This window comes from Centroberyx gerrardi, chromosome 4 (assembly GCF_048128805.1).
Source record: "Centroberyx gerrardi isolate f3 chromosome 4, fCenGer3.hap1.cur.20231027, whole genome shotgun sequence".
In the NCBI taxonomy this organism is placed as follows: Eukaryota; Metazoa; Chordata; class Actinopteri; order Beryciformes; family Berycidae; genus Centroberyx; species Centroberyx gerrardi.
Genome location: NC_136000.1, coordinates 25934733 through 25955686, shown reverse-complemented (window position 1 = coordinate 25955686; position 20954 = coordinate 25934733). Strand labels below are relative to the sequence as shown.

The 20954-nt window shown below is 41.6% G+C and overlaps 1 protein-coding gene across 1 annotated transcript; it reads left to right on the top strand.

Annotated features, from left to right (window-relative positions):
* The first annotated feature begins 33 nt into the window (after positions 1-33).
* On the top strand, positions 34-19323 carry phaf1 (phagosome assembly factor 1). Its single transcript, XM_071902263.2, has 16 exons — positions 34-1141; positions 1393-1475; positions 1981-2064; positions 2642-2685; positions 3122-3201; positions 3463-3557; positions 6120-6184; positions 6307-6419; positions 7193-7326; positions 7698-7781; positions 9606-9688; positions 9969-10012; positions 10161-10210; positions 11500-11558; positions 12404-12476; positions 12575-19323. The coding sequence occupies exons 1-16, from the start codon at positions 1078-1080 to the stop codon at positions 12668-12670; spliced, it is 1251 nt and encodes a 416-aa protein (XP_071758364.1). The 5' UTR covers positions 34-1077; the 3' UTR covers positions 12671-19323.
* Positions 19324-20954: the final 1631 nt, after the last annotated feature.

The following is a 20954-nucleotide window of genomic DNA, read 5'->3' as shown; positions in this document are numbered from 1 at the left end:
TAACAAGCGAAGCGTCACATCGGAAATATTTTGAATTTGCGCACTAGCATAAGAGTTAGCTTCAAAGCTTCAATCTTCGGTGGAAGGAAGAAAGAAAAACAGCAAAGACAGCAAACGGCTTGGCGTGCTTTCTTTGTTTATGTCGTGCCAGTCCGAATCGCAATATTATTTGTTTTTTTGTCTTGAATCTAGTATTTTTTTCTACACATACGTTATTTATATTTATACTTCAACATCATTACGCGAAGGGTAGCTAGCTCACTAGCTAACGTTAGCCATAGCGTAAAGAAACAGAATCTTGTTGTCAAGCTTTGATGCTTTCGTAACCGCCTGCCAGCGACAGACAACGTTAGCTAACAGTGGAGACAGTGCCGGGTCTTGGGGAATTATTTGTGTGCCTCTGTATGTTTTTTTTGTGCTTGTCACTGGATCAGGTGCACTGTTGACCCGTTGGAAGCACAGGACACAGCACTGTAGCGAAACAAGTTGATGTTGAGTCGTTATAATAAGCCTGTGTGAGAGGTCTGCGGCTGTTGAACAAGTTTGATCCATCAGCTAGCTTCTCGTGGATCTTGAATAGGAGATTTAGCTTTGTCGTATTGATTTTAAAATTGCACAAACAAGCAATATATCGGCCGACAGCTGGCCTGGTGGGTTTTAAGTTTGCTGGCAAGTTGCGTAACCTGTTTGTGTGCAAGCTGTCAGCCTTGGCTAAGGTAACGTGTTCCCAAATTGTGATAACAGCTGATGAATCATAGCTAGCCCCAGGGTCATGTGTTGTGCACATTAATTTATCTCTCAGTTTCGGTACCTTTCAATGTCAAGAATACTTGGTGATAAAGTGGCCACTTTTTACTGTGGCCCATAGATTGAGTAGCTATTTTTTACTCACTCTCATGACTTTGGTAGCTTTTTAAGGATTAAATAGATAGCCTTTTAGATTTATGAGTTATGGTAGCTGTCTGAAATTACTGTGAGATAGTGCTGTGATTAGAGAGAGACAGTGAGAGAGAAAGGGTCCCTCAGAGGGTCCCATTGTGTCTTGAGGTGAGGTGAGCTGCCCCCTACTACTTGCCAATGCTGGATCTGGAAGTGGTGCCTGAGAGATCACTAGGAAATGAGCAATGGGAATTCGCCTTAGGTGGGTACTACAGCAACTATGTAGAGATAATCTGAAAATCATAAGCAGATTAGTTGCATGTACTGTATGTAGGAAGGGAATAAGGATATGAGCTATTGATGAGTAGCACCTGTTAGCAGTCACATTTAAACAGATTTTTACATGCTTAAGCTCGTAATGTTGTTTACTGATGAAGGCTAACGGTTAGTGTCTTCCTCACACTGTATGTGCATGTGCCAGTGTATCCATACGTAATGTGTGTGTGTCCTCAGGGATGCCATTGGCCCAGGCCATCTCTATTCTGCAGAAACACTGCCGCATCATCAAGAATGTCCAGGTGCTATACAGTGAACAGGTGAGATGACCACACATCTTTCTGTCTTATACTCTCTCTGTCTCACACCCCCACACACACTCACTCATATGGAAAAATGTTAGTCAGCTACTACAAGAATCCCCTTTTAGGCAGCAATACAGGTTTTTCCAAGAGGCTTTCCTGTCTGGTAGTAGTAATAGCTGTGTTTCTACAACCTGCGAATGCATTTATTACTACAAAATGTTTGGTTAAGCTCTCCTCCCAGGGTCAGAAACTATCATTCAAGTCATTCAAGAGATAATTTTTAAATAACATGATGGGTATCAATACTGTTTGTCATGCTGGCACACAAAGGACTCTGACTTTGTTTTTGTATAACTGTAATTAGTTCCTTAGGCATTGTAAAAATACCTGTCCTGTCCTGAGGCCCTGTTCAAAACTAGCTGATTCTGATCCTCTGTGTGCTTATCTACATATCTGTATGTGAGGGCACGTCCGCCTGTCTCTCAGTTAATTAATTTGTTTGTTTATCTTCCCCCCCCAGACGCCACTCAGCCATGACCTCATACTGAACTTGACTCAGGATGGAATTAAACTGCTGTTTGACGCCGCAAACCAGAGACTCAAGGTGATGAGAGTTGATTTGACGAGGGTTTTGACTGGTGGGTGGTGTCGAGGAGAGACAGTCTGCCACAGGGAGAAATAGAGCCAGTGGTTTATGGGGAGCTGTTATCAGGATTCAGAGACTTAAGCTGTGAGAAAGAGAGAGATATTCGGTGTGTTTGCTGTGCAATCACCCCAGAGGAGTTTCTGAGAAGAGAGCCTGTCGTTAAAGGGAGGGCTTGGGTATGTTCAGTGTTGGTGTTTAACCAGGATGGAATTGAACAACTGTTTTGGAGTTGCAAACCAGATACTGGTGAGAGAGAATTGTGGTGTTTCTCCTACAGTTATTCAGCAGCAGCGGCCCACCACAGTTGGAAAATTGCCCCCATTTCTAGATAATTGGCAAAGACATTGGGAATTCCTCATCTGGCCGCCTTGTTTAATCACACCTAACTAACTAATCTAACTATAGCACAATTAATTTATTAAACTCCTTTTCTCAAATGCTCCAACACACATCCCTTGGATAGTTGGCAGGGTTATATGACAGTATGAAAATTATGTATTGTACCCTAACTCTGTGTGTCTCTGTGTTGTGACAGGTGATTGAAGTGTATGACCTGAGCAAAGTCAAGTTGAAATACTGGTGAGTAGCAATATCCTGTGAAGTTAGACACATGATGAATGCAAATCTCTTTAATAAAACTGAAACCTGATCTAGCCAGCATGAAAAACACTGTTTGGGCACAGATCTGTATAACAGTCATTGTATGTGTACCGTATCTATTTTGTGTTGCATTGGATTCCACTTTCAACTCTAAGCTATAGCTCCTACTAATGAGCAGATAGACATACAGCGCTGCTGCTGAGTTTATTCTAAATGAAAGACGTCAAGGTAATGGAGCCTGCCTGTGTTAATGTGTTTCTCAAACTCTGTGTATGAGTGTCTTTCAATGGAGTCCATTTCAGCTCTCTGGCCATAGCCCCACAACTAATGCAGTGTAGCCTATATGAATGTTAAAAGATGTAACAGTAACTGTGTGCGTGTGCATGTGTGTCTGTGTGTATGTATTGTATTTCAGTGGAGTCCATTTCAACTCTCAGGCCATTGCCCCTACAATAGAGCAAATAGACCAGTCATTTGGAGCTACGCATCCTGGAGGTACTTTACAACACACACACATACACACACACACACACACACACACACACACACACACACACAATGTGCTCTCTCACAAACTTCTCATTTAGACCCTATGAAATAGAAAACAGATCATAGAAACACGCACAGACACTTCTACTCCTGATATCAATAATGGTGTAGAAGAGATATTTGGTGTATTTGCAGTTTATTTTTATCATATTTTAGTTTACTTGCATACATGATCCCTATTTGTCGCCTAACTTGTGTTTTGTGCAGTTTACAATGCTGCAGAGCAGTTGTTCCATCTCAACTTCCGAGGCCTGTCCTTCTCCTTCCAACTGGACTCATGGAACGAAGCTCCCAAATACGAGGTGAGAATGTTGTTGTCTTGCCTGTGGGCTGGGCGGTCGTTTCTTCCTCACAGCCTGGGGGAGTCAGGGTGGCCTAGTGGTTAGAGAGACTGGCCTTCAACCAGACAACCCAGGTTCAAGCCCTGTGTTTGGCCTGCTGAAGTGTCCTGGAGCATGTCACTGAATCCCTACCAGATCCAGGGCTGCTGTTCTGCAGCTGACCCTGACCTCTGACCTCACTGCATTATTAAAATGATCATTTTTTAGTAGTAATGTGGGACTGAATACAGTGGCCAAATGCAGTGTGGGAATGTTATCGTCTAGCCTTTTGCTTAGAGATGGATGGAGATAATTTTTAAGGCTTCTTCGGGCATACAACTTCCATTCTTTTCTAATGGAGATGACTGTTTTCCTGCTCTTTACCTTCTTTTTGTGGTCCTCATTACACCCCTGGATGCTTAATTTTGTGTCAGATTTTCTGTAACATTGCAAAGTAATAAGTTACATTTAAAAATTTACAGTGCACAAATTCCAATGCTATACAGTTAAGACTTTTAAGACACATTACAGTGTTACGTAAGCTGAAAGGGTCTGACTGCAGTGGGGAGGCAGAGTTCAGGGACTCAGTTGGCTTTTGGCAATATTAGCTAATGGCTGTTGAAAGCAATATCTCCAAGACAATTTGGGAACCCTGCAATCAACCCCAGTTTAAAAAAAAAAAAAAAATCAGATTTTCAAAAAGATATGAAATGGTCAAATTTTCACACAAACAATCTCCAGCTTGTATGTTTACACAGATACCTCTCTGAATATGAAAGCAGATTGTTATTCCTTCCAAAAAAGTATTAGATGCTTTCCCTTTTAGGTTTGTTTTTGCAGTGAGGTTTGTATAATTAGTCCTGTGTGTCAGAATCTCTCAGGGGTGGCAGCAGACACTGCAGTGAATGTGCTGCTGGGTGATGCATGTCACGAACCAGCTGCCCCGCCGTCTGCTTCCTCCTGCAGCCTGCAACTTTGAAAGCACAAATCATGTACTGATGCATTTCTTGCTCCCCCTGCAGACATCTGGTTCACCTCAGTTCACTTCCCACCCCCACTGACAGGTTTTCACAGCTTAGCAGACTGGATAGGTTTAGCCAAAACCCTTCATCTTTTTTGCTTTAGCCGTATGGCTTTGGCCGTGACATGCTCCAGTGTGTGTGTGATATGACAGTGACTGCATTGTGTATTTCCTAACCTTCCCATCCATCCTGAGCCACATGCTGAAATGGTTGAATGATTATTGTGGTGGAGTCTGTTTGATGGGTTTGAACCTCGTGCTCGCTTATGGTCCGTAGTTGTGTGCAGGTGCATACATTCTAGTTGCTGCTGCTGTTATGAGCTTGAAAATATTTGCATTTCTACTGTGTCAAAAAGCTCAACGGAAACTAGTATAGTTAGTCATAGTTTGCTTCCCATTTATCATGTGACTGGCTGCTGATGTAAGCGCATGAGATTCTGCGTGAGTTGAGTGTTTTCAGATCAAGTAGACATAATGTACATAAAATACACCAAAAACTAAATGGTATAGTATATGTATTATGTACTTTAAATAGCCTAAGTATTGGACAGTAAGCTCAAGTTATTATTATTGTTGGTTTTTTTTCTGTTGCCATTTGTTTTGAGGCCATTATAAACCTTTAATCAAAACTGTCAGAATGTTCTTTGCCAAATCTTTTTATGTTAAATCCATATGACAGAGTAGATGAGTCAACAGCAATAAAAAATTGAGCTCACCCATCCAATCCTTTTGCTTTAGCTTGATGTCACTTCTCTCCTCTGCAACCATTTTGCATCTCTCCTGCTTAAGTAGCTGATTTAATGCATTCAGATCACAGGATGCAAAATGGTAATAGTGAATGCTACATGGAAATGAACAAAAAAAACCACACTAAAATAAAGTTACCACTGTTGAGTCACAGTGTGTTTTGATCTGATCTAGGATCGTCCTTCCTGGTTAATGGTTATTACTTGGTAAAGATTGAAGTTGGGTCAAAACACACTGTCGCAAAACAGTGTAAACAGTGTGATGTTTTCCCCACTGCACTGTGGGTATCAAGAGGCAAATTCAGGTCAGTCAGTAAGGGATTAAACACTCAATGCCTTTGCACTAACAAACTTCATCTCAGCTTGCAGCACTTGAGCAACTCACTTTCTACAAACCAAATCTGTTCTTTATTGAGCTGTTTTTTCTTAATAAACAGAAGTAAAAGTTCTATTATTGTGAAAATCTAACCTTTACTATGAATCTTCACAGGCTAGCTGCAGTTTGAAAGGTGTAGTTTGAAAAAACATGTATTCACCATTGGACTTTACAGTATCTGTACTCGTTTTTATTCATTTCCATGTAGCTTGTTCCTCTGTTGTGCAGTATTGGATCTACTCCTGAAAAGAACATTTGCAGGCCTGCGTAAAAGCATCCCATTGAATGAATGTGTCACCATGCAAGACACACACAGACACACAGCATATACCTGTCCTGAATTACTCCCAGTTGTTTTGCCTTGGCAGCCTAACTTTGCCATGGGCTTGGCCTCCCTGCAGATTCCCCACGGGGCCATGGTCAAGAGGATGCACATCTACACTGGCAACAACCTGCAAGATACAAGGTAGCACATGCACACACACACACACACACATAGAGGCAGGTGTACAAATAATACGGACCGGAAAAAAATAGGATGCACACACACACACTGTCCTACACCTCTCTCTCTCTATTTCTCCTCAGAGCTCCAGTGATGCCTTTGGCTTGTTTCCTTGGTAACGTGTATGCAGAGTGTGTGGATGTCCTGAGAGATGGGGCAGGGCCTCTGGGGCTCAAACTCCGTCTTCTCACTGCAGGTAGGTAGTGTGTGTGTGTGTGTGTGTGTGTGTGTGTGTGTGTGTATGTGTGTCCTGAGAAATGGGATGGGAGTGCAAGGTCTTTATTTGAACTGGAAAAGAGGAAATGACAGCAACAATAAATAAAACCAACATGTTTCAGTACATGGCTACATCAGGGTTTTTCAACCAGGTCTTTCATTTAATGGCAAAGAACCTTTGCCATTATCTATATTTGGATCGTCAGGAATTTTGTCTCCAATTTTCCTAGACATCTCTAGCATATATTTACAGATGGAGAGGTGGGGATAAGCAGGAACAAACAAAAACAAGAAAAGACATGTTAGCGGACAACACACCCTGCTCATTGCTTCCCATCCAAGCCACATATTTTTAAATTGGCAGCGAACGGAATCAGAACACATGTTGTATATTTGTGAGCCATGTTGTGTTTTTGTGAGCCTGTCACAATGTTAGCAGTGTCAACTCGACAATATCTGGCTGTCTCCACTGTGAGCAGACTGTAAAATGGTAAGAATGAATAATTTTGTAGTGTATAAACATAACAAGCATAAAGACAGACTTGGCAGCAGGTACCTGGCTGGACTGTATGTATAGCTAAAGACAGGGATAAGCCATAAAAAAGTGAGGATTTTCAGACCATTTTTTACACGTTCAGTCACTAAGACAATCAGTTTCTCCTCTATGTCGTCCTATCCAACCGTGTTTTCTTTTCCTTTATCTGGAGGCTGAGTGATTTCCTACTCTGTTGTATTTCTAATGTATGCGTACAGGCTGTGGTCCTGGGGTGATGGCCGATGCTAAAGTGAGATCCCTGGAGAGGAACATCTACTTTGGAGACTCCTGTCAAGACGTACTGGGGGCCCTGGGCTCGCCACACAAAGCCTTCTACAAGTCTGAGGATAAGGTAGAAGGATTCTCTTCTATTCTATATCTGACCCAGTTTCCCCACTGGGATCATTAAAGTTTCATCTAATCTAAACTAATCTAATTCATTCACTACTGACACGCTACATTTAGCTGCTGGGTGTTAACCTCTTTTTTCAGAGAAATATGTTTAGTGGACATTTCCTGAGGAACTGTCTGGAATTGTTTACATTCTGATTTTCTCACAAACAGACAAATCTACAAGCCGGATACATTTCTTTCCTCAGACAATCTTTGCAGCACTTTTTTTTATCGCATTTGCAGCAGCATAGTAAACTGCACACTCTAAAGAAGACATGTAGAGTCATTTCATTTATTTGACTAGCCATGATGTGTTCATGTGCATTTCAGATGAAGATCCACTCTCCGTCGCCTCACAAGCAGGTCCCTTCAAAATGTAACGACTACTTCTTCAACTATTTCACCCTCGGAGTGGTACGTAAGCTCAGCCTGGGTGTGTTTGTGTGTGTATGAGTTTGCATACCTTTTGTGTGCATGTGTCTTTATGTGATTGTGTGTATATGTGTGAGGGAGTGTGCTTACTTCTGTATTTGTTTGAGGAGTTATTATGCACACAGGAGCTGATTTGTGCCCGTGACTGGAAAGGTTGCTGTTTTGAATGCCCAAACCAGCTGAGACAGTCTGTGTGTAGGGAAGAATCAGACTCACTCTCCCTTCTGTTGTCAATGTGCCCTTGAGCAAGGCACTTAAGACTTGGTCAACATGTGGCCAACAGTCTAATATTGCATTCATGTGTGCATTGGATGTGCTTTAGAGATCGGATACCCAGCGTGCGCATTCATGTGCTTTTTGGTCAGAAATCAAAACAAACATGGAGGTAACGAGGCATAATGTGTATTGTTTGGTTTTCTTTTGACCGCTCCAAGCCGGAGATCTGGCTAGCGCAGATGACAGGTACATGCTAGTTATATTCCACATCAAGTTTTTTCGTAGATGGGTCATATACAGCAAAATGTGAATAGATTTTGAATCCTGATTTTCCCTGACATCAGCGCCCAACTTGGGGACGTTCAAGTGGTTCCTCCTGTGGGGAAGTCACACAGTATATCCCATAATCCCCACAGCACATGAATGCATACTAGTGTAGTAGTGTTTCCCATAGTAGGGTGGAGGGAATGTCCAGGGGTCCTTGAGAACTTTCCAGCAAAATCAAGAATATTTCAATTTCATTATGTCACTCCCTAGACCGTAGCACAATAAGAGAATGTAAGGATAAGGATGACTAAAGGACTGACTGAAGGTTTCACTCTCCTCACTGTTACCTCCCCACTTACAGCATAGACAGTTACATAACTCTATTTTAAGTCGTACCTAACAAAAACATCTTCTCAGTTGATGTTCCTTTGACGAAAATCTCATCAAATCAGGGTCTGTAGTCTGGTGTGTGTCTATTGTGGTCCTTGACAAGGTGGGAAATGAACACCTGCCACCTGCCAAATGCTAGTGATTTTGAGCGCTGGTTGGTAAATTTGTTCGGTCCACCAGCTGTGGTGGTAATCACCAGTTAGCAGAGCTTTACAAAGCTGCCACAGTGACGCTTATGCACTGCCCTCTGTTAACATCCGATATGCCCCCATGACCACTTCTGGGAAGTAGTCTGAAAATAAATTGTTTTGATGTGAAATCTCGTTAACCAAGGAAAACATTAAATAGGGCTGCCTCACTGCCCACTTCATCAGTTTAGCTATTTCAATGAGAAGTGGCAGCCTAATAAGCAAGGCAAGATGTGCAACTGGCTGTTTTTCATACCGTCTAGACAAACCATGTATCATATTTAGCCTTTAACATAGAGTTAAAAAGTGGCTGGTAAAAAATGTGGGTGGTAGAATTTAGAGACACAGTGGCTAGTGGATCAAAAAGGTAATTTCCCACCTTGGTCCTTGACATGAAATGTTTGAGGAATCCCTCCAATTGATCGAGAAGCTATTGCATTAGAAAGTGACTGGTTTGAATCTCCAGACCTGCTGGGACAGTCTGAGTGTGGGAAGAATCAGACTCTTCCTTCCCTCAGCAACCACTGTCAAAAGTGCCCTTGAGCAAGGAACATGGGCTGGTAATACTGGGCAGTTCCCACATGTGAATGGGTGTAAGAGTGTAACCCTGCCTGCCTCTTCAGATACTTGCGCCTCTCTACTTGCAGTAGATAGGAATGTATTCAACTAGTCTGGTTAAATATGCTTTAAAAAACCATTTTCCTCCAAAAAGCACTATAATAATTTATGTGCTTGTTTTTTTCAGGATATCCTGTTTGACTCTACAACTCACCTGGTTAAGAAGTTTGTCCTCCATACAAACTACCCTGGACATTACAATTTCAACATGTAAGGATCCGTCTGTCTCTTTTTGTCTATCTGTCCTTCTGTCTTGCTTTCATTTTCTCTCTACCTCTCTGTCTTTCTCCATCAGACTGGACATTACAACTTCAACATCATCTCTTTACACCTAATTCTCTAATAACTGGGTTAATACTATGTTATTAAGTGACATCCTATGTGTCTTTCAACATCTTCCCTTGCACTATTTGTCTCACTATTGCCAATTTTGTGTGCTGTTGTTTTTTTTCTTCACTTTGAATGCAATGTGAATTTTCTCTCACCACAGATATCATCGATGTGACTTTAAAATTCCACTAGTCATCAAGAAAGGTGAGTGAGACGGTTTTCAATGCATGAATCTCTTATGGAGAATGAAGTCTCCTGTAAGTCACAGTGTAAACAGTGTGATATGTATTTCTGTCCTCCATTCATCTAATGTCTGTCTGTCTCTCTCTCTTTTTTTCTCTGTGCACTTTAGAAGGAGCTGATTCTCAGGGGGAGGACTGCATCTTAACCACCTACAGCAAGGTCAGATATTGACAGAAAACTATTCTGTTTGGTCGGAAGTCTATGCAATCACTGACTTCTGAGTGGCTGATTGGAAATTTCACAGGGCTGTGTTAGTAAATTCACAAGGTGGCGCTGTGGTAGGTTTGTAATCATCTGGCAGGGTCTTCATCAGTGAGGTTAGAGCACAGCGCTTTCTATCTGCAAGAAACTATCTGCCATCAACTTCAATGATGGATGCAACCATTCTCCACACATTGTTTTTGAGAAGTTTATGCCTGTAGTCTTTCAAATATGTTGTAGAGAACTGGGACCCTTTGAATGGCTGTAATCAACTTCTCATCACCTTTGCACTTGCTAGGCAGAGCTATTGTTCATAGAACAAAATCACATTGGTAGTGAAACAAGAAAGCACGCAAACCTGATTGGCTATTGACAATGTTGCCAATGACCGATTCAGCCACAGCCAGCTTTTCTTGGCCAACAAGCTTGTTGACTGTCCACTTACTGTCTGAGATTCACTGGTCGCTCAGCTCTGTAGGAAATTAATGGACTTCTGGTGGCTTTTTGCTCACAGTGTGAAGTATAGAATCTTCAAAAAAACGTATAACTCCAGCCAGTAAATGTAATTTGCACTAATATTGTTTGGCAACAAGATTTAGTTACAGGAAGTAATTGTTGGATCTCTGGAGGCTTAAAATAGCCTCAGACTTCTGAATTTGACAACTCTTTCAAATGAGGTTCTGGTACAGTAGGGTGATTTTATCTCCATATTTCCTGGGCAGAATTATCCTTAGATTGCCCTCGGATGCAATAAGTGTTTTGTGACCTAACTTGCACCAACCAAAAATGTCCTTGAATTTACAAATAAATCTGGCCACCTTATTGTAGAGCAGTGCACAGAGTTTAGTGAAGATAGGATACAATGATCTGTGCTCCAGTAATGATGCATTGATGTAGAATATTGGCTGTTTGTTTCTCAGTATCACATTGATACAACATAGCTGTCTATCTGAAAGCATTCTGCCGTTGGAAACCCTGAGGCCCCACTAGCACTAGAAGTCGTAGTGTCTTCTATGCTTTTTTGGCACATTAACACCTGGGAGCTTCCTAGTACAACCACAGCCTTGTTGTTCTTGTTGTTGAGGGAGTGAACAGCCTTTGTCATTGACTTTCCTCTCCTCAGACTTTCTCTCCAAGTGCAGAGACTATGTGATTCAAATCAGCGACCTTCCAATCACAAGCCTCTTTATCTACTGCCGTCAGTGTTGTCTCTTGAATTGTCTGTTGACTGTTTGTTTCTCCGTCAGTGGGATCAGATTCAGGAGCTGCTGGGACATCCCATGGAAAAACCTGTGGTGCTGCACAGGTAAAGAACATAAACACACTCACACACACACAGATATTTCCTACGAGTACGAAACAGTGGCCCTCATTTATAAAGCCACTGTAGAAATTGTCACACATTCAAGTGATTGTAAGAAACGTGTGAGGATAGGTCATGGTTAGGAAACTTCTTTACCGCCTCAATTTGAAAGCAGGATCCAACATGAAAAGTGCACTGAGAGCAACAAAAGAGATGCACAATGCTGCACTGCCTAGTGAATATTACACATGTTGGAAAGAGATCTCTGATCATTTAAATGGAGTGACTTGGGCTGATTTGCATACTAATTAGAAAAGATGCTTCATTGTCACTCTGATATATTAGTGCATTAGCAAACATCTCTTTTCACATACTAATGCAATTAGGGGTCCGTTCATCATTCATCAAATTATGGAAAATTATAGCATCATTATTTGTTTGAACAAATCAAACATTAGGCCAGCCTATTTCCCCATTTGGTTTCTGTAGACTATGATGTGCTTGACTTCATGGAAAATGGGGGAAAAAAAGATGTAAAATAGACTTAATGGCAGGTTTGATGCCCGCTGGTGTAATTATTTGCTCTGTGTCCATACCATGCAAAGAATGCTTCAAATCAGCCTGTACACATTCAGCCCAGATGTGAGAATGATTTCACCTAAGTTGAAACTGATATATGCTTTGTTATGCAGGAGAATGCGCACATATTCATTTTAAGATCAGCTGTGAACATTTCTTCACAAATGTCAAAACTGGAGCTACGAGGTTTCTATAGGACACTGGCCATTTTCTATATTACTCAAGCGAGTGTCCACTCTGACATTATCATGTTTGTGTTTGATTGACAGGTCATCGTCAGCCAATAACACCAACCCCTTCGGCTCCACCTTCTGCTTCGGACTGCAGAGGATGATCTTTGAGGTCAGGAGACTTTCTCTCTCTTGAAGCGTATTCAGATGGGATTAGCTCCGATCTGAGCCCATTCTAACCCTTATTGTCTCTGTGTTCCCCTTCCCTAGGTGATGCAGAATAACCACATAGCATCAGTGACCCTCTATGGTGCTCCGCGGACCACCAGCCAAGCCCGACCCGAGTCTAGTAGTAGTGCCCACTGAACACGTAACCTACCAGAACCACAACTGGCCCGAATCTAGTACTTCTACCGACTGAACTTGTAACCCAGAGCCAGCTCCTGCAGGCCTGGCCAGATTCTTAACCAAGCAGACCTAACCCAGAACCGCAATTTATTCTTGCCCCGGTCTAAGTACTACTCATTGAACATAAAAACAACCAGAACCCAAGATAACTTAGAACCACCCGGAATCCACCAAATCAGGACTGGCATGAATCTAGTACCCAACCGGTGAGCGAGTCACAACTTCTTCTGGTGCGTCATAAGACTTGGCTCTTCCCACCAGATGCAACCACAAGTACAGCCGCTACACCCCAACCCAAACCGTCCCAGGATTTTCCCCAGGATTTGGTGGCATGGTAGTACTGCTGGAGCATTGATGGAATTACATGAAACTCCTAATGAAATTTTCCGGTGGTTGATCGAGAATATCACATGGCAGTGCTGCAAATTGACAAAGAATCCTGCATCCTAATAGAAGCCAGCCTTTCCCGATCTGGACCCAGCCGGTGACTGGCTCTACCCAGGGCCGCTGGTGGAGAGAGTTTGGCCAGGCTGCAGTTTGGATGCCATGTTTCTGTCAGTAAGATGTATCGGCAGCCGACGATACCCTCCATTACATTGCAATGGTCAGATGCTCAGCATTTTAAATATCAGCAACATCGAATCTCAAAATGTTTAACAACTGCCATACAGCAGAATTGTGGAGCTAATATGGCTGCCAGTGAAAACTGCAATGGCTTAGCTACTCTTTCAACAAATGCTGGCTTAACCCATTGAATACACAGCAACCAACCACACTGCCAGCCCAACCAGAACCACCTGTCTTCCAACCACAACTTCAGAACCAGACCAGTCCGGCTCAGTCTAAACCCGAACAGATCCAAACTCAATCCAAGAACCAAACCAGCCCAGTCCAACCAAGAGCCACAACAGAGTCAAACGCATCGGAACCCAGAGAGGACCCATAACCAAAACATGGGATGAAGATTTAACCCAGTCCTACAAGAGAAGAGTCAAACACGCCCAGGGCTTGGAAGAAGACGAGGCCCAAAACTTAATCCACCGAAGAGCCAGACCAGCCGAGCCAGATGTGAACCAGAAGCCTCTCAGAGCAGAAGAGTCCAAAACCGAACCATCCCCTCCCTCTCCCAACCTCCTACTCACTCTCCCCTCTGACTTACTTCAGTGGTGCACGCTCACACACGCGCACACACACACACACACAAGCACACACAAGCACACACATAACACAGGTCCTCAGCAGCAGAACACTTGTTAACCCAAAGCTGTTGGTATTTGCAGCTTTGGACGTTTGTGTGTCCGGTTACTGCTCACTATTTGCTTTTTACACATATATGTGCACAAACACCAACACACACTCGCTTACATAAATTAGCATCTGCATGCGTAACGCTGCTGGGTTTTTTTTTTTAAATTGACATTTCATAAGACTTAACACTTTAATTCAAGCACACACTAAAAGCATTTCAATCCCTTCGCTGCTTTGTTGTCATGTATTTCTCATACATGAATGCTGGCTCATCTTATATAGCCTATGAGTACAACACACACACAAACAAGTACACACAGATATGCATGGAAACATGCAGGCATGCACACAGACACAAGGAATTGCATGAACTTGGCGGATGTTTTTAAATGAGAAGACAAACTATTACAAGCACAAAGTGGCCACCTGTTTTGTTTGTTTGAGAGCGTTATTGCATGATGTGAGGGGCATAAGCTTGGCACACAAACTGTTCTTCTTTATTTCTCCCCCCTCCATTACTCGTTCACACCATGACCATTCTCATTTTGTTCTGGGACGAATTTTTATTTGATTTTTACATTTGCACTAATACACACCTTTTTACTTGATTGGTTGATTGTGCCCTATCCTCAGATGGATCTTTGGCGAAATTTGGAGACATGGATGTGTATGTGTGTGTGTTATCCATTAGTTAGGAATGAGGAGAGGTCATCTCATACCACGGTTGCAGTCATGTGCTTCTCTCTTTCACACGCTCTCTCCGCCTCCCTCTTTCCACTGCGCTTTCTCGCTGTCTCCTATCTGATTGATTCATCGCAACTCTCCCTTCAGTCATTTCTGCATTTGTTTCTTTGTTTAATTGCCAAATGCTATAGCCAAAGATGTTTCAGGATGATTTCATTTGATCCGCTAGCATTACCACTGTCGTTTGTTATCTAAACCTGTCCTATGGAGAGAATTCTGTGTTGCCTCTCTCCTTTCCGTTTTATCTTATATTCCAACTCAATTTCAGCTCCCCTTTTCTGAAATTGGTTACAGTAATTGGACAGAAACAAAAGATAACACTTAAGGCCCATTCACATCTAGAAGGATAACTATAAAGATGAATATAACTATAAAAACATTTAAATTGTTGTAATAGAATGCCTGTGTTCCCACAACAGCGATAACTCTAAAAAATCGAAATTTCTAACTAGAACTATATTTTTGGTTCAATCTAAGAAAGAAGGGAGTGGAAGAATTCAGTAGCTCACTTGAACTGATGCTTCTTTCCCTTGAGCAACAATGTATCGTTATAGTTTATATTTATTCTTCTAGATGTGAACGGGCCTTTAGCTCAGTCATTCCCTCATCTTAACGTTCGACTGCAGTCTGCATCTTAATCCCCTAATCTATGATCTTTTAACTACATGCAACTGAATAAATTATTTGTATTAATTGCGATACACATATTCTCTTTTTATTATTGTTCCTTGATACGGATGCCATATGGGTTGTTTAATTTTCTCGCTATAGCTGAATTTATGATTGTTTGTAACAGCATGTGTAAATGCATCAGGGTTCAAGTCAGGGCCCGTATACATGAAGTAAGGTTAAGTAGTAGTGCTGATCGGGCACAAATTTGTCTCTTAAAGGAGTACTTAGACTTTGTGAGTTGTGGTGTTTTTCTGTTCTGTATTGGCATTTCAATCAACCTGAATAAATGAAGGATTTAAATATCACAATAGGTACCTCCAACTGCAAGATTGCTAGCTCATTAGCTTGCATCCACCAGTCCTCATTGCTTTCAATCAGGAATGCCAATATGCTCTTTGTAGGGTAGGTTGCTCAATGACAAACGCTGAAACCTATTTTTCCATAATGTGGGGAAAAAAAAAAGACTAAAATTCAGCAATCCAGGTGGCCTAATGTATACCATTGCACTGTGGGAAGAAAACGTGGAATGTTCAAAATGAAAAGCAGAAACGGTTAGCTGCTTGCATATGGTTTGTGAAAATACAGTGTTAAAAAACTGATAGGAACCTTTTCTCTGCAGTGGTCTGTGAGTCTGAATTTTCACGTTAAAGGAAGACCTTGACATTTGGTATTTTATTGTCATTTTTCTTTACCATGTGCATGTTTCTCAGCTACCCCAGAAATGGCTTGTTACTATTCCACATTGAAACCAGTGGGTATCACTAGCTTGTGAGCAGTTGTACCCACAAGGAATACTGACAATGCTTTTAAAGCATTTATCAGTGAACAGAGGTGACAAAACAGAAACGTTTTCATCATAATCTCACAAGCCACTGAAGAAAAGTAACAGACTAAGTCACAATGTCAAGGTTTCCCCTTAACACTATTTAATTTGCGATACCTTTTATGCGAAGTAGCCTTAAGTCATCTGTCTGATTCCCTGTAGTTTCTCGCTGCATAGACAGCCATGAGAAGATCAGATTTGCACCACCGAGTGTAAATCTGAATCTCTGTTCTGTGTAAATCTAGCTGTAGTCATGTGACCGATCCCATGATGTCTGATCAGTTTAGCTGTTCTTTGTAGTTTTATGTATGCGGGCCCTGGCGCTTATGGAGTTGATGTTGATGTACAAATGTTGTAAATAGTGTGTGCTCTTATTCTGGTGTCTCATTGTTGATGGAAGCTAATGGTAAAAAGAGGTTCGGCTTGGCACAGACACAACTGACTTGGTGTCGGCCGAATCGCTCAATAACTCCTCCTTGATTCTGATTGGATTAAACATACAGGAGGCGGCATTGTCATCACAGGACATCTTACGACTCATAAACACTGAATCACTGGAAGATTTTTTTTTTTGTTTGTTTCTTTGTTTTAAGTTTCAGACCACTCAGTATTGCAACGTTTTTATATGCGAGGCTTTTAGGCTGCAAGTGCACAGATGTGTTGTGTGTCTATAGCCCCGCTTCAGCTCCGCTTCAACTGCTACAGCAGAAGTCCTGGAGAGTGGAGACCAGTTGGGCCGAACAGAGCGGAACTTCCGAGTGGCTCTGGGTGTCCATGTTAGATCCACAGAAACTCTGCGTAAAATGCAAAGGCGCTATTTACACAAGCGGGATGGAAAAAAAGTCTTTTCACATTTGGACTGGAAGAGAGCCGTAGCAGAGGAGAGATGTTTTTGTGGAGTAGACAGAATCGGATTCGGAATCTCGCTTTGGCATGCTGCTCGATTTTACTTGTACTTGTTTACACTGGTAAACATATCTCTTTGGCTACAGCTCTCTTTTAGCCAGACTCTAAAAAGTGACATCTGTCACTTTTGGATATGAGGCCTAGGTTTAGATACACACCTCCTGAGTGACGTGATGTTATTTCTGGAAGCAGTTCTACAGCCTGGTTTCTTAAACTGTTCACTGGGACTCAGTGGCAGTCGCAGGTCTGCTTCTTCTGGCCCTCCATATGTCAGAACAGTGTTTCATCAGCTTGGATCCCAACAAAAGAAACCGAGTTTCTCATTGGACTCCCAAGCTTAGAAGGTTTAAGGACAATGGCTGTACAACTGTGTCTGATGTAGGCTAATGTTGGCAACACAGACACTCTTCCTTTAGTCCTATTCTGGTGTGTCCACTTGTTGAATCTGAAAAACAGCTGTATTATAATTGGCGTAAATGTTATATTCAAGCATTTTCTTAAGACTTGCTTTTGTGCAAGTTGATATAAACGTTAAGAAAATCAAGAAAAAAAATCGAAGTCAAAAAAACTGTTGTGCCTCATCTCCCACCGAGCCTGTCTGACTTCTGTCTCTGTCTCCTCTGTGAAAGGAATCTCTGTACATACATTTTGAGAATGCATTTGAACTGCATCGTTGTACAGTATGTATGTATGTATGTATGCGTGTCACTAAGCATGGCAACAAGCTAACATGGCATCATGGCCGTCTGAGAGTCGTTTTCATTTCCCCTGACCTGCAGAGAACAGCAGGTGGTTGGGTTTCCCAAAACAAGGATGGCTTTTTCAGGGTTTTATGTTTTTTTTTTACAAACTCAGTGTTTTCTGCTTTGTTCTGTTTCCCTGCTTTTCTGCCATTTCTGTGTTGTCCAGAACAACACCAAACACCCAGAACAATGTGCAAATGTCCACAACCCTGCAAAAGCCCATCATGAGCATCTTTGAGCCAGTGACTTACAGTGGAGCAGAGACCATAACCTGGTTACCCAAAAACATCCAAGCACTAGGGGGTGATGTTGAATTTGAATAAATTGGCCATTGCAAAAAAAAAAAAACCTCTTCGAGCTAACTTGAGCTTTGCTCCATTGGGAGCAGATGGGGTGAAGATGATGTGCTAGTGTTAAATGCTATAATGCTTTGGGGGGAACTGGGCTCAGCACAGTCTAGCCCAGTTCCATTCTGTGACCCAGGTCTTCACTTTCCAATACAGCTTAAACATGACTAACCCATCACACCAGGGTCACACAGGGTTAAATCAAAGGTTCTGATCCAGTTTAGATCCAGCCCAAGAGATACAAGCTTTTCCCCCCATTGTAAGTAAATGGGGAAGGCATGATCTATGTGCTAAAATACACTTTTGTTAACCCCAGCCCAGTGCCATAGACGGTCAATGCCGTGATAATGCATTGTTACTGAGAGAGAGAGAGAGAGAGGAGCTAGGATGCTGGGTAGTTTATCTCACCCAAACTCAGGTGGACATATCACATCCTCCTTTTTTTTTTTTTTTTTTTTTTTTTAAGCCAAAAAAACAAGTGAATACTTTTATCCAGAGGTCGGCGTGGCTTTTAAATTTCACCTGTTTTTCTTTTTTTTTATTTCATTGGGACAATTGAATGGAGGAATGAATGATTGTCATTATCCGATTGTTGTAATTTATAATGGACGGCTTCAGTTCAGTGTAACGATAATCTCATATTAACGCTGCGTATCGTCTCTCTTTGTATCATATGTCCCGTTCCCCGTCTCCCTTCGCTCCCCTCGAAATAATTATTTTTTTGTGGATTCAGTGCATTTTAAGCCCATTTCTGGAAATGGGGAAGTTATACTTCATTACAACTTGTGAATCAAATCCATTGGAATGTGGTGTTTTATATTTTGAATACTTTAACCTTGTGTATGAAGTAGATTTATCAAGCATGTCCACTGATAAAGGCAATAACCATACCATCTGGTGCAAAAAGAGGGGTTAGGTCAACTGAAAGCTTTGCTCCAGCAGAACGCTTTTGAAAATGCTGTGATGATAGTTGTTGAGACGAGCTGCCGCCACGCCATCTCTAACAACTCAAACGCAACATTTGGAGTTTTATAAAAAAATCAAACGCTCAGTCTGAATTCTGTTCATTGACATCAACGTTCATTTACTGTGTGTACAACCAGGATGATATGAAAAATAATAAAAAATATGGATGTGAAAATGAGTTTGGGAGTCTTTATTTCTCAGTTTGCACAGTGTGAAACTGTCATATTTATCGCTGCAAATTTATGGGACACAAATCTGATGTTTTTATCGCTGTCCAAACAGATTGAATCAGTTTCAAGTTCAGGGAGGAACTCTAAAGCCTCTGGACTAAAGCGCCTTTTGCGGTCCTCAAGTACATATTTCGAAATATTTTATACTTTTATTTCACACTGCTCTGGGTTTGAAACAGGGTTGGGTTGAAATCTACAAAACTGCAAACAAAGTTGTCTCAAAAATGTGATAGAGCAACTGTTGTGTTATCTGAGACAAACTGGAACAAGCAGGAGTGAAATTGGACTGGGTTTTTCCTGTGCAGATGAAAACAAAATTCTCTTCCCTAGACAGATTTAGAACACTTTTGGTGAAAGTATGGTTATTAAGTATGGTCGATCAGTGCTATCAGGAAAGTGCCCAAAACCCTTAATTTCAATTAGAGATACAGTATGTCTGGAGAATTGTTTCCACGTCTGTAGATTGTATGTGCAATTTGGTGTCATTGGGTGTGCTGTATTTTTTCCAGAATGCCGGTAAACCAAACCTTAACATCTGTTTTCACTTTCAGCCGGTCAGGATGTTAGTCATACCAACTTTTGCATATTTTGCCAGCGACTTGTGTGACAGCAGTACAATGTGTGTGTTGTGTGTTGGATATCCTAATTAATACATCATTAGTAAGCAGGCATGCTGAATATCTACCACTCCAATTTCAGGACCAGTGTCTGATTGGAAAAAGAAAACTTTTATTTATGTCAGCTGACATTTGGCTCATTGTAGCATTCACCATGAGGACATGCAATGGTTTAATCCATTTCTCCTTAAATACCAAACCGCTGTTGTCCACACCTGTCTTCTATCATATATGTAAATCAGCAATGGGTCATAATCACATAGGCTAACACTGTGTCAGGAGACTTCATTTATAGAAGGATCTTACTAGGAAAAGTTGTTTTTACAAATGTAGTGGAGATGCATTCAGTATTCCACATGACTCACAGTGTATTCAGAAAACCTATTTGGATTTCATCTCTAAACATTCATCTTTTTTTATTTATGGGTATATCTGATTGAAAAGAAATTATTACATCCAATTTAAGTATGCAACTAACCAAAACCCTCCATACCTACACTCAGCATCAGTCAGGCTTCACTCACCTACACTGCATTTACAATACACTGACAGTGCCACTACACTTAGGCTTACTTTTAGCATGCAGCATCTCACTCCATGACTTTTGCCACAGTCACTTTGGGATTGCAGTTCAGAAACCACATTGTTTCCAGCAAACAATAGACAAGAGCTCTGGATGGTGTATGGCTATCCAATTCTGCTTCCATGGTTATAGTATCCTATGATAAACCCCCTATCTTAGCTATGAACTGGATTTGTACTGTACATTGATCCTTTGTCTTCATCCAGAGCCACAGGCTGCTCTTTTCATCTGCGTCAGAATGCTGCTTTGTGGCTTGCCATAAGTCCTGACCATGAACCTCTAACATCCTGACTAAACTGGTAGTGGATGTGGCTAAAAAAAACCCTGGCAACCAACGTCCCATGGCACAATGAGCTCCACAAA